This window comes from Anoplopoma fimbria, chromosome 18 (genome assembly GCF_027596085.1).
Source record: "Anoplopoma fimbria isolate UVic2021 breed Golden Eagle Sablefish chromosome 18, Afim_UVic_2022, whole genome shotgun sequence".
In the NCBI taxonomy this organism is placed as follows: Eukaryota; Metazoa; Chordata; class Actinopteri; order Perciformes; family Anoplopomatidae; genus Anoplopoma; species Anoplopoma fimbria.
The window spans coordinates 9542427-9554692 of record NC_072466.1 but is presented as its reverse complement, the minus strand read 5'-3'; the positions used below and the strand labels follow the sequence as shown (position 1 = coordinate 9554692).

Sequence of the window (12266 nt, the reverse complement as noted above, 5' to 3'; positions counted from 1 at the left end):
GATGCCATAGCTCACATGCCAAGAACAGATTAGCCCAATGTAACGGACATGCGAGACTGATTAAAGGAATATCTAATCACCTAATCACACACACACACACACACACACACACACACACACACACACACACACACACACACACACACACACACACACACACACAAACACAAAACAATGCAATTTAAAGTTTTATTAAAAGTAGTCCCAGGTAATGTTTTTATTTGGCACAATAAAAATCAAAACTGTCTTCATCCAAAAAAAAGTGAGGTTGCCATTTTCATGAACTTACTTATCCAGGACACTTTAACTGTGATGACAAGCAGATTAAATCTAAGCTTTCAGTAGTGGTGTTTTTATTACAACTTTTTGGGGACTGCATAGTAGAAACACCTGGGGTCCTTCCCTGTGACAAAGAGATAAGATAAGATAAGATAATCCTTTATTAGTCCCGCAGCGGGGAAATTTGCAGGCTTACAGCAGCATAGAGTAAAGTGCACACAAGAGACGAAGACAAGATAAAAAATAAAAATGAAAATAAAAAAAACAAGTATTATAAATAAGCAATAAGAAAAACAGTAGAGAATCAACAATAACTGAAATATTATATTTACAGACAGAAAAAAAACTATTTTAACTATTTTTTTTTTTAACTATATTGCACAGTGTAATGTGTAATGTATTGCACAGGTTTTTATTGTCATGTTATTATTGTCATGTGTCATGTGGTCTGCTGGGAGCAGAGCTGGTTGTGCAGCTGCAGTGGAGGCCCTCTGTTGTTATGTGTAAGTAGCCTACTAAATGTTTGTAGTCACTTGGGTGCAGTAGTGTCATATCACCAAGATCACCAATTAAATTACTTACATTTTCTTCTTTATTTAATCATGCCATCAACAATATAATAGCTTTGTATATTACATTAAATTTCTATATAACTTGTCATTATCCCAAATAACAAAAAGTGATAAACCGGCGGTCACAAATGAAATGTAATGAATTAAATAAATAAAACAAATAAAGTAATAACAACAAAAACACACAGGCACATGTATAGACAGACGCTACGTCACAGCGCGTCATCACTGCGTGTCCTCAAAAGAGGAAGGACCCCTGAAGTCTGTAAAATCAGAACGCGGGCTAATGTAAACTTAAAGAAAACAGTGTATTTATGACAAAAGTTTCCATGCAAATACAAATCCAACGGGGAAAGCTCGAAACATATGCGGAATTAACGTTTTGTCGCTGCTGTGTCGCCACAGAAGTGAGTTTTTCGTTTGAGCGGCAAAACTAGCGGCTAATTCAGCTAGCTAACAGCTAAAGCTGCTACAGCTGCGCAGTTTCGTTTCACAGAAAACAACGACAACACCCACAATGACACTATCCAGACACGTCTGTTTACTTTAGCTGTGTTGTTTTCCTGCAACAACATATCTGGGAGACTGGCATGGGCCGACTTTTACTAACTTTGATAGCTGACTCCTGCTAACCACAACATAACCACAGAGGTAACTTCGTATTTGCAGGATAGCAACATTATAATTGTCAAGTTCTGGCAACGTGGAGAATCAATACATCGCTTTTGTTATATGTAATGTCGACTAGACACAGATTAGGCCTTTTTTGAATGTAATCTTAGGACATGAAGGGACTTACTGGAGCTAGATGTCCCAAAATAACCAAGCGAGACTTGTTGATAACATACATTTTCGGTGGAAGACTTTTACTTACATCTGATATCACCTAACACCTTAACAGACATGGTCTGGGTTGTGCTTGCCTGGGGATTTCTCATGTCTCATGCTTTTTCTCAATACCCTTTGTCCAAACCCAGAAAACAGCAAAGAACAAAGCAAGATTGCACCATTTCTACTCAATTTAAAACAAACATTAAGGAGCTCACAGCAGAAAATTGGTGGCATGATCCAGTGTTGTGGTGGTCGCTGTTTAAATGAGGATTATCAGTGTTTCCAGTTTTGTCTCCATACATATTTATATACTGTATATTAGGCATTCATATGTAAGAAAGTGTGCAAGTCAGTTCATATGCATTGCCAACCACGCACCAGGCAGCCAATACAGCTCAAAATAAACATTTGTTTTCATACTTACTTTCATATGTGGTTTTTTTTGTAAAGGTCTAACCTAATGACCAATACATGCAGTATCAATGAATCACTTAATTGAATAATTATTTAAGTATCAGCACAATCTGGCACAATGCTTTTGGCTGCCTCCTTTACATGCATTATTGTCATACTTGCTGCTCTGTTTCATTGAAAACATTTGTTTTTTAATGTTTTGAACTTTTCAATTGTCCCTTGTGTGCTAATGCACCTTATGAATCATACAGAGTATATCATTCTTATTGTCCTTTCTGCTGTGTTTTAGCAATGATGAAGAGAAGAGCTGAAGCAGCGTCAACAGCACTGCAGGAGACAAAAAGGACTCGTGAGGACAGCAGCTCAGATGAAGAGTCGCAATTATCCAGACAAGGTAGATATATTTACATGAGTTCTGTCAGTAAAGCTATGATTTGCCACCCCCCAAACGATTTAGTCCCCTATTGACGTCTTTTTTAAAAAGTCTGGTCAAATCCCAGAGGAGACCATAAGGCTGTGGTTTTGTCTCATTTTAGAACGCAGTTCAGCAAAAGATTGTATTGCTGAAAAGTGATTTGATGAGCATGACGATCGAAAGCTGTTAAGTAAAGGAGTTATTATGGTTTTAGCTGAAGTTTGTTTGTTTGTTTACTTCGGTGTTTCTGCCGGCTCTTGTGTCTCTATGAATGGTTTGTACCTGTGTCTCTGTGGTTTTGTCCTGTCTAGACTCCAGCCAAAATGATTCCCTCAGTGACCAGGAGGATCAAAGACCAGGATTTTCCATGCCCTCGATATCATCCTTTGATGACCAAGAAACTGACCCCACACAGGCCTCCTCCGATTTCTCAATGTACAACAGTGTGTCACAGAAACTCATGGTAATGTATTTAAACACTAGATATTATTATATTCTCTCAGTGTATGTTGCAGAATTTCGAATTGTACTTTTAAGCTTCTTAGATTAGGATTTTTATTTTTATTTAGTATTAAGAACAAACAAAGTTGTACACTGTCTTTTCTTAACTCCCTTTATCTCTCCTACATAATATACATTTAGGCCAAGATGGGCTTCCGTGAGGGTGAAGGTCTGGGGAAGTTTGGCCAGGGACGCAAAGAGATTGTGGAGGCGTCTAACCAGCGAGGGAGAAGGGGTCTTGGTCTCACGCTGCAGGGCTTTCAGGGGGAGCTCAATGTGGACTGGCGCGATGAACCAGAGGTACACACAAGTTAATGATAACCATGTGAATTTTTTTGGGATGTCTCTGTCAATACTATGTACTCTGTGAATACATAAAACAAAGCAAACAGCAAGCACTTAAAATAATAAACGTTCTCAATAAAACCACAATGAAAAAAAAACAGTATTAATGTTGATGGAGTTCAGGAGTAGGCTAGATATGTGATGAATACAAGGCACAGAGCACAAACAAGTAAATAAGTAATATACCATAAAAAAAACAACCACATTATTAATGTTTAAAGATGTTCAAAAGGTGATGGACCCGACTAAGTTTTAGGACAGGCAGTAATAAAGTGAATAAAGGTAGGTTTTCAGTCTCTATTTAAAGAATTCATCTCAGTATCACACGGAAACTAAGGATTCTTTTTATTAATGTTAATCAGGTGATAGAAATAGGATGTCCTAGCAGCTCAAAGTGCACATTTCTACTTCCTAAAACTTTCGTGGGAGAGTTGTGCTGGTGGAGACCGGGAGTGGAAGAGGACACTTGACAATGGAGGATGTCGGGGAGCGGGAGAGTTTGAGATTTAGTAGAATTGTGTCTTTTACATTTTTTCCCTCCTGTGAACAATTTTCTTATACGTTTTATGTTTCCCATCTCCATTGTTTTCTCTCTCTGTGTGCCTCTTTTTCTGTTTGTCTGTCCAGCCCACTGCCGTACAGAAGGTTGACTGGTTCCCAGAGTCCACCACAGAGACACCAGATGCAGATGAGCTGAGGGACTGGATCAAACTGGGAGCGGTAAATACAAACACTTAAGACACTCACAAAGATAAATTACTATACACTATTGTTCACCTTGGCACTCTATTTTGCCTCAAATGTTCACACTTTGTTTTTGAAGTCTTATTTTGACTGCTTACAGAGAAAACTCAAGATTGAGGATGAGATAGAGTTTTGCACTGAAGACCTTCTACACACTTTACTAAGGTGCAAGGTGAGTTATAACCTCTCTTTCATTTGACTCCCTTTTTTATTCTATACATAAAATAACATCATCTTAATACTTCAGTGGAATATATCTAATGTTCAGGGAACAGAGGGGGAATTAGCTAGAAAGCATTTACCATGCAAAGAGGGGATGGCCAGTTTCAGAATCACAACCCGGGTAATGCTCTCGTAATTTATTGTGAATGGTACGTGTCAGTGTTAGTTTAAATGCTCTAATTGCTTAAATAATGCTTAAATAATAACTCTATAAGGCGCAGAAAACACAGAAAGATAGTCAATATGCTGTCTACATAGGAACCTGCATATTACACACAAAGATGAGTTCATGACATCTTTGTGTGCCTTTTAAAAATGTCTTTGAACTTTTTTGTGTGCTATCTGAGCAATCAATAGTTCACCGTTGCATGTTAGTATCTTCCTATGTTTCCCTTGTTGATCAACTATTGGCATCCCTTTTTTCTACCAGTATCTGTGCTGAATAAGGATATCAGCGGCCTATCTTTGTGTAAACCACTGTGTCTGTTTAATGTTCAGACCATATTTGATAACCTGGAGGGCGAGGAGATGAGGAGAGCACGGACACGCTCCAACCCTTACGAGACCATCAGAGGAGGTATTTTCCTCAACAGGTCAGTCTTCAGATAGTTAACAGTGTTGAAAAAATATCAATGTGGATAATATTGTACAAGAGATTTGCTTCTTTGAGGATTTATTTAACTTAATATTTTTGCACATTTTGATATTTTGCACATACTTTCATATGTAATTCTTTATTCCGTTAAAATATAATCAGATAAATAGATTCCAGCTGTTTACTTTTAATTTTAACATGGATTGTAGCGTGCCCTGTCGTGTGTCAACCCTTTAAACAAAACCACACATTTTATTTTGTTCTTTCTGTATTTAGAGCAGCAATGAAAATGTCCAACGTCGACCATTGCTTCGACCAAATGTTCACCAACCCAAAGGATTCACAAGGGGTGAGTTAGTTAAAGTAACATCTGATATGTGTTGCACTGAACTTTTGTATACAGAGGCTCATTATATACAGATTGTGAGACAAATCTCTTTCATTATGTAGAAACCTCTGACAAAGGACCGCGAGGGTGAACTGCTCTACTTCGGTGACGTCTGCGCGGGGCCCGGAGGCTTCTCAGAGTACATACTGTGGAGGAGGCGTTGGCACGCTAAGGGGTTTGGCATGACGCTGAAAGGACCCTGTGACTTTAAACTGGAAGATTTCTTTGCGGCGCCGAGTGAACTGTTTGAGCCTTACTATGGTACGCACGCATCCCGTTCAGAACAGAACCTGGTCACGTCTGAGGTGATGAATGGTTCAGTGAAAGCCTGACCTCTGTGTGTCCCCAGGTGAGGAAGGGGTGGATGGGGATGGAGACATCACTCGCCCAGAAAACATGACTGCCTTCCGAAACTTTGTCCTGGAGAGTACAGAAAGGAGAGGGTTGCACATCCTCATGGCAGATGGGGTGAGCTTACTACACATATTTTTAACTGCAGAGTATATTTTTAGCCACTGCTCGGAATCAAAGCATCTAAAATGTACTTATCAAATAGAAGATGAGGTCACAGATTTCTGCCTTTTTGGATGTTGAACTGAGATTTTCATCTTTTTATTAAATTAATTTTTGGTTTGATGACTTTCTCTGTTAGGGTTTCTCTGTGGAAGGCCAGGAAAACATCCAGGAGATCCTGAGCAAACAGCTGCTGCTCTGTCAGTTCCTCACTGCCCTTTCTACACTCAGGACAGGTATGTGTTTGTGTACACATGTGCATGAATGGATGAGTCACCTAGTTAGTCTGCATACCTGTTCATCCATGGCTCCTATTTAAACCTGGACAAATTGGACATATCCTGTTGTTTCAAAATTTCAGAAAAACTCTTGATATACTTTCATCATATTCATGTTATGTGGTACTTGTTTCTTTATTTGTGTGCACATGTCCACCTTTTATGTGGATGTCCAATCATTGTTGATGGTAAATTGGTCAATTGAAGCAGTTCATTCCTCAGTGCATGCTAAATTGACCAAGAAAGCTGAGTTCCCCTCCTAGCAAAGTCGTGCCGGCAGTGACTACATGTACCAGGATGCATTTCACACAATCTCCTGGAGGTTCCCTGCCGGCCATATCCTCTTGTACAGCTAATGACGTCTCAGCATCGGCCTCTACTCGCTGAATTTATTTGGTCGTATAATCTGGCTCGAATAATATCCGTAATTAGCCAAATCACAGTCAAATGGATCCTCGTCCAAAACATCCTCTGCACTCATTTCAATGGATGCCATGTTTTGGTGTTGGAAACGTAGCTAGTTTGCAATACAAGTAAAGAAAACAAGGATGTTCTAATTGTAAGCGGCATCTGGAGCACACCCCCTGGCTACCAAGAGGTTGAGACATTTTTAATTTAACAATTTTTCATGAATATACATCATTGCTTAAAATATCTTTGCAATAGACCCCAAAGGTGGAGATAAGAAATCCATGCTGAAATGTCCTGTAGTTCTTCCATACCTCCAACTAGGTCACTGTCACGTCAAATGACTGCTGGATGCAGGAAAAACAGCAGATTTTGCACGCACTGAAGAATGTATTGCTTTAATCCAGTACATTTACCATCAACCCTAATTGGACATCCACGTAAGAGTTGGCAAACTTTCCCTTTTGATAATTGATTGTGACTTTTTGTCTCCTCAAGGTGGTAACTTTGTCTGTAAGACCTTTGACCTCTTCACTCCCTTCAGTGTGGGTTTGGTCTACCTGCTCTACCTCTGCTTCGAAAGGATCTGTCTCTTCAAGCCCATCACCAGCAGGCCTGCCAACTCTGAGAGGTGAGGCTGTGTCTGTGTGTGAATGTCTGCCGTCTACTTATGTAGGGCGTTTATTATATTTTAAGGGAATATAAAAAATAAGATAGTAAAACCCTTTGTAACAATCCTAATCTGCATGTTCTCTGACATAAATCATCTCATCTGGGTTGTCCCAAAATATATTTTTAAACTGTGGATAACAATAATAAAACAAATGTCTGATATTTAGTACTAAAGAATTTAGCCAATTAAGGACAAATCAAAGCCTGAAACAGGTAATGGGTCAATTTAAGTAGAAGATACTTTTATATTTGCTTTTATATTTGTTTTTTTCACTTTCTGTGTGAAAGGAAGTATTCCTTCACAAGTAATCATCCTCAGAATTATAATTTAAAAAGTTAAGGCATAAAAGCTGACTGTGCAGGGTCTCAATTTGTCTAAATGGGGCAGTTATGGATTACATTTTTGGTTTAGACTAAGAACAGAGAAAATTCTTGCATCCGTTTAACTCTTCCCGCTCACATCCGCAGGTACATAGTGTGTCGTGGTCTGAAGCCCGGTTCAGAGGCCGTCAGGGAATACATGTTCAGAATCAACCTGAAACTGAACCAGCTGAGGAACACAGACAACGACGTTACGGAAGTGGTTCCCCTGAGCATCATCAAGGAGGACACCGACTTCTACCAGTTTATGGTCAACTCGAATGAGAGGTAAACACACACAATATTCAAGAAGTAAAAGTCTTAATATTTCAAACTGAGTCACTGAAATTGAATTAACTCTCCCTGCAGCCTCTGTGTAGTCCAGATCAAGGCCTTGGCTAAGATCCACGCCTTTGTCGTGGAACCGTGAGTAACCTTTCTTGTACTTGTCTATGTGTATATATCTTTAATGTAGTATAGCCATGAGTGATGGTGTTTATTTATGCAACTGACTGAGGGACATTTGTTTCTATAGGACCCTTTCAGAGCCGAGGCAAGCAGACATTAGAAAGGAGTGTCTGAAACTGTGGGGGGTGAGTGGAGAAACTGTGATAAATGTACTAAATTAAAGTTGGACTAAAACAGAACAGAAAGTTGGACTAAAACAGAACATTACCAGAACTCCATTATAGATTGTATGTTTATTCCCAGGTCCCAGACAAGGCCAGAGTCACTCCTGCTTCCTCAGACCCAAAGTCAAAATTCTACGCACTGATTAAGGTTAGTGAATAAATCTGGGATTCAAGAAACCCTACTAGGAATAATACAGGTCTGATAAATTTGTGCTATCAGAGATTTCCATTTGTTAATATGGAAAAAAGAATCCTTAAGAGTATTTTGAAGAGTTTGAGATTTTTGTGATTTAAAAACAAGTAATACATATTTCTTTCCTCTTAAATTCCAGTAATGGGAAACACTTGAAGTGTTAACTGTGTCTCCATGTCTGTCTTTCTGTTGTCTCTCTTCATCCGTTGCACCTCAGAACTCCGATGTGGAGTCGTTCCAGAGTAAGCTCACACCTCTCAACTCCACTACACTCGAGAAGTTGCGTCATATCCTGGACCACAGGTGCATTGTGGGAGGTGGAGAGCAGATCTTCCTTCTAGCGCTGGGGGTGAGTCAGTGAGAGGCACACAACACTAAATGTAGGTCTTGAACTCGTGTTTTGTGTTAATACACTGTAGTAATGTATTTTTTACACAACGTGCACCATCCTCTTCTGCACCATGTAGATATCATTTGTCTTTTTCAAGATTTTCCATATTTAAAAAAACAAATAGCAACTCCTATCCTGTATACATTATTAAACACTCTAATGGGACACCCATGCCAGAATAATCAGATTCAGCTGTTTTCTATCCATTTCTTCAGTCTATTCACCCACTTTCATGTCTTTCATTGGTTCTCCCCATGTCTTCTTGGCTTGTAGAAGTCCCAGATATACACATGGGATGGGAAGCTGCCTGTGCGCTGGAGCAAACTGGAGAATTTCAAGCTAGAGCTGCCAAGAGATACACTTCTAAGTGTTGAGATTGTCCAAGAGCTGAAAGGCGAGGTGAGAGGAGGGAAACAGATGGAATAAGTGAGCCAATGTCCCAATAACTTTAAGCTTGGCTCCATTTCTTTAAATTCTTAAATAATAATTGTTCTCATTAGATGATATGTACTTTTGTTATGTGACATGTTTTAATAATTTTCTCCTGTTAGAAATAGACATGAAAAAGCTAGTTTTGTTTGCTGCTCATGATTATGGTTTTGCATGTATAAATACAGTTTATTTGGTCCTCAGGGCAAAGCTCAGCGCAGAATCAACGCGGTTCACGTGATGGATGCACTAGTACTGAACGGGACCGATGTAAGAGAACAGCACTTCAACCAACGGTAGGACAACGTCATCATAATCACTGATTCTTAAACTTTTATTAATTTTCTGCAAAATCGTCTCCCAATACATAAATATTTATAAATAAATTGACTTCTATTGCAATACAATTTACTTTTAATACCGGTTTTCTATAGTTCAGTAAATAATGCCCATTTTATGTCCAGGATCCAGATGGCTGAGAAGTTTGTGAAAGCAGTGGCCAAACCAAGCAGACCAGACATGAACCCTATCAGGTATTCATTTAAATTAATTTATCCATTTTGAATGCTGCTATTAACTCATTTACAGGGATCTTATCCACGCAGAATGTCTGAAATGTCACCTATCTTTTCCCAAACAGAGTTAAGGAGGTTTACAGGTTGGAAGAGATGGAGAAAATCTTTGTCAGGTATGACAGGACGACATCTAAAAATTAACAGGACAATGTTAAATAATCATTTACTTAATGTTGAGGATGTTCTACTCTTTTTTCTTCTTTTCCTCATCCAGACTAGAGATGAAGGTGACAAAGAGTTCAGGAGGAATCCCACGTCTGTCCTACACCGGCAGAGACGACCGACACTTCCTCCCCACCGGCCTTTACATCGTTAAGACTGTCAATGGTGCGTATCTGTTCGTGCAGTCACTGTCAATGAGTGGCACTTAAAATTTTCTTGCAACTTGAATTTGTTTAAACCATGTCAGCCTTAACAATATTAGGGGCAAAATACTGAAATGACTTGCGTTTCAATTAAAAATATCTCCGTCTCCTCCCTCCATCCCTCAGAGCCATGGACGATGGCATACAGTAAAAACTCCAAGATGAAGTTCTTCTATAATAAGACCACCAAGGACTCTACCTACGAAATGCCACCCAACTCTGCTGCCCCTTTCAAGTATGTAGCATCTTCTCTGCACATATTGAATTGATTCATTTATGAATAAATCAATTGAATCTAAAATTGTATATAAGAAATTGACAGTTCTGTAATAGCAATGATATAAAATATTGGGGATATGGGGGGGGGGCTGTGGCGTAGTGGAGAGCAAGGTAGTTCTCCAATCAGAAGGTCGGTGGTTCGATACCCGGCTTCGGCAGTCGATGTGTCCTTGGGCAAGACACTTAACCCCAAGTTGCTCCCGAAGGCTTGCCATCGGTGTGGACTGGATGTTGCATGAATGTTAGTTAGAGTCTGATGGTGGCACCTTGCATGGTAGCCTGTCATCAGTGTGTGAATGGGTGAATGATATGTAATATATATACATATATATTGTAAGTCGCTTTGGATAAAAGCGTCTGCTAAATGACTGTAATGTAATGTAATAAAAAGGGTAATGTATGTTTGTAATCGCGACCTTGATGATATTATGATTGACATGTATCCTTTCTTTGTCTTCGTCCTCAGCGTTTGCCACTCTGAGCGGCTCTTCTGGGCCTGGGTGGACGGGGTGATAGTTCATGATTCTCAGACACGGATGGACCCTGAGAAACTGTCCAAAGATGATGTTCTGTCCTTCGTCCACCAGAATCATCACCACTGAAATGCTCACAGTGCCCCAGAGCTTCATCAGCTACAACGTAGACAAAGAATGCACTCAATTTTGGAGAATTTAGAGCCTCGGTAAAGGTTATCATACAATGCATTAATTGATATTTAGTAAAAGAGGGATTCATAAAATACTGCCTTATAAATAAATCTACCAATACATAGATCATAAGTGTAAAAAGTTCAGCTTTTATTAATCCCTTTTTTTTTTGTCCACTTAAATATCAATTGGTAAACTGTTTTATAACCAAGGCCCTCTTGTTCCTTTATATTATGTCGCTTAGAGAAATTATTCCCAGGTTGTAACTGGAGTTATGGAGCTCAAGGGATGAATTGTTTGCTGCTATTTCCAGTGGTGACATTTGGACTATGTGTAACTGACGGACATTTGATAAACCACTTTGTCTTTATGCTTTTTCCACTGCCCTCCTTGGCTCTATGGATTGAAATGAATAGGAATCGCCTCATAGAACAATATGGCGACGAAAAGCTGCTGCCATCGTCTCTTCATTGGATTGCATGTCCCTGTACAGTTGAACGCTCGTGTGTGCGTGCGTGCGTTTACAACACATTAACAATGACGAAAGAGATGCATCTGCGATTTGGACAATGTTAGATCTTAAACTATGCATCCATATCTGTAAACACAGTCTCGCTTGCCTTGCTCTACAACTGCTCATCTCCCCAGAGACCAGGATCTGTTTGCTCCGTCTTTCACAACTCAACAACTGGCACCTTGTCCCCGCTCCTGCAAAACTGTAGCTAAAGCCTAAATACAACCAACAGGTTAATCATGTTCTGACTTCTCCCCGCCATCGCTTCAACATTCATATCAGTTACAGATGTAGCGGTTTTTTTCCACTCATAAGTTATCTATCACACGTGTGTCTGTGTGTGTGTGTGTGTTATACATTTGGAAGGTGTCCTGTTAGGTTTTAAGTTGTTTTTACTCCTCTTTGTGATTGTGCCTCATATCGCCTGGACTGTTTTTTTTTTCTTAAATACTGCAAAATTTCTTCTTTTTTTCCCTTGTAAAGTTAGCTATCAATCGTTTTGATGTAAATAATTATAATGTAGTAAATAAATGGGAGATGTTTTTCCCAGAAATAACTTTCAACTGCCTGGTAAAATTTGATTTAGACTATAAGCTGAGTGATGATAACCATGGCTGGAAGAAAAGGTGTTTTAAGGCCACTGTTGCCATTATATTTTACCAGCCTGTTCTACACTGGAATACTGCCCCAGGTTTTCTTTAAAT

General features: G+C 39.3%; 1 protein-coding gene across 2 annotated transcripts; it reads left to right on the top strand.

Annotated features, from left to right (window-relative positions):
- Positions 1-1112: 1112 nt before the first annotated feature.
- cmtr1 (cap methyltransferase 1) lies at positions 1113-12112 on the top strand. 2 transcript variants are annotated; one of them, XM_054618355.1, is made up of 24 exons: positions 1113-1258; positions 2386-2490; positions 2823-2974; positions 3154-3312; positions 3985-4077; positions 4202-4273; positions 4822-4916; positions 5195-5267; positions 5369-5567; positions 5656-5774; positions 5959-6055; positions 7004-7136; positions 7646-7825; positions 7907-7963; positions 8073-8130; positions 8249-8317; positions 8580-8711; positions 9027-9152; positions 9387-9478; positions 9647-9715; positions 9823-9870; positions 9972-10084; positions 10249-10357; positions 10868-12112. In XM_054618355.1, the coding sequence occupies exons 2-24, from the start codon at positions 2388-2390 to the stop codon at positions 11001-11003; spliced, it is 2484 nt and encodes an 827-aa protein (XP_054474330.1). In that variant the 5' UTR covers positions 1113-1258; positions 2386-2387; the 3' UTR covers positions 11004-12112. The 2 variants fall into 2 exon arrangements, with proteins under 2 accessions (XP_054474330.1, XP_054474331.1); XM_054618356.1 differs by lacking the exon at positions 1113-1258 and adding an exon at positions 1265-1502.
- The last annotated feature ends 154 nt before the right edge of the window (positions 12113-12266 follow it).

Bases quoted from the DNA above. Each gene is read 5' to 3' on its own strand.
- cmtr1 (XM_054618355.1), top strand. From the start codon at position 2,388: ATGATGAAGAGAAGAGCTGAAGCAGCGTCAACAGCACTGCAGGAGACA. The intron at 8,712-9,026 runs GTGAGTCAGTGA...CTTGGCTTGTAG, and splicing joins TCTTCCTTCTAGCGCTGGGG to AAGTCCCAGATATACACATG. The intron at 9,153-9,386 runs GTGAGAGGAGGG...TTTGGTCCTCAG, and splicing joins TCCAAGAGCTGAAAGGCGAG to GGCAAAGCTCAGCGCAGAAT.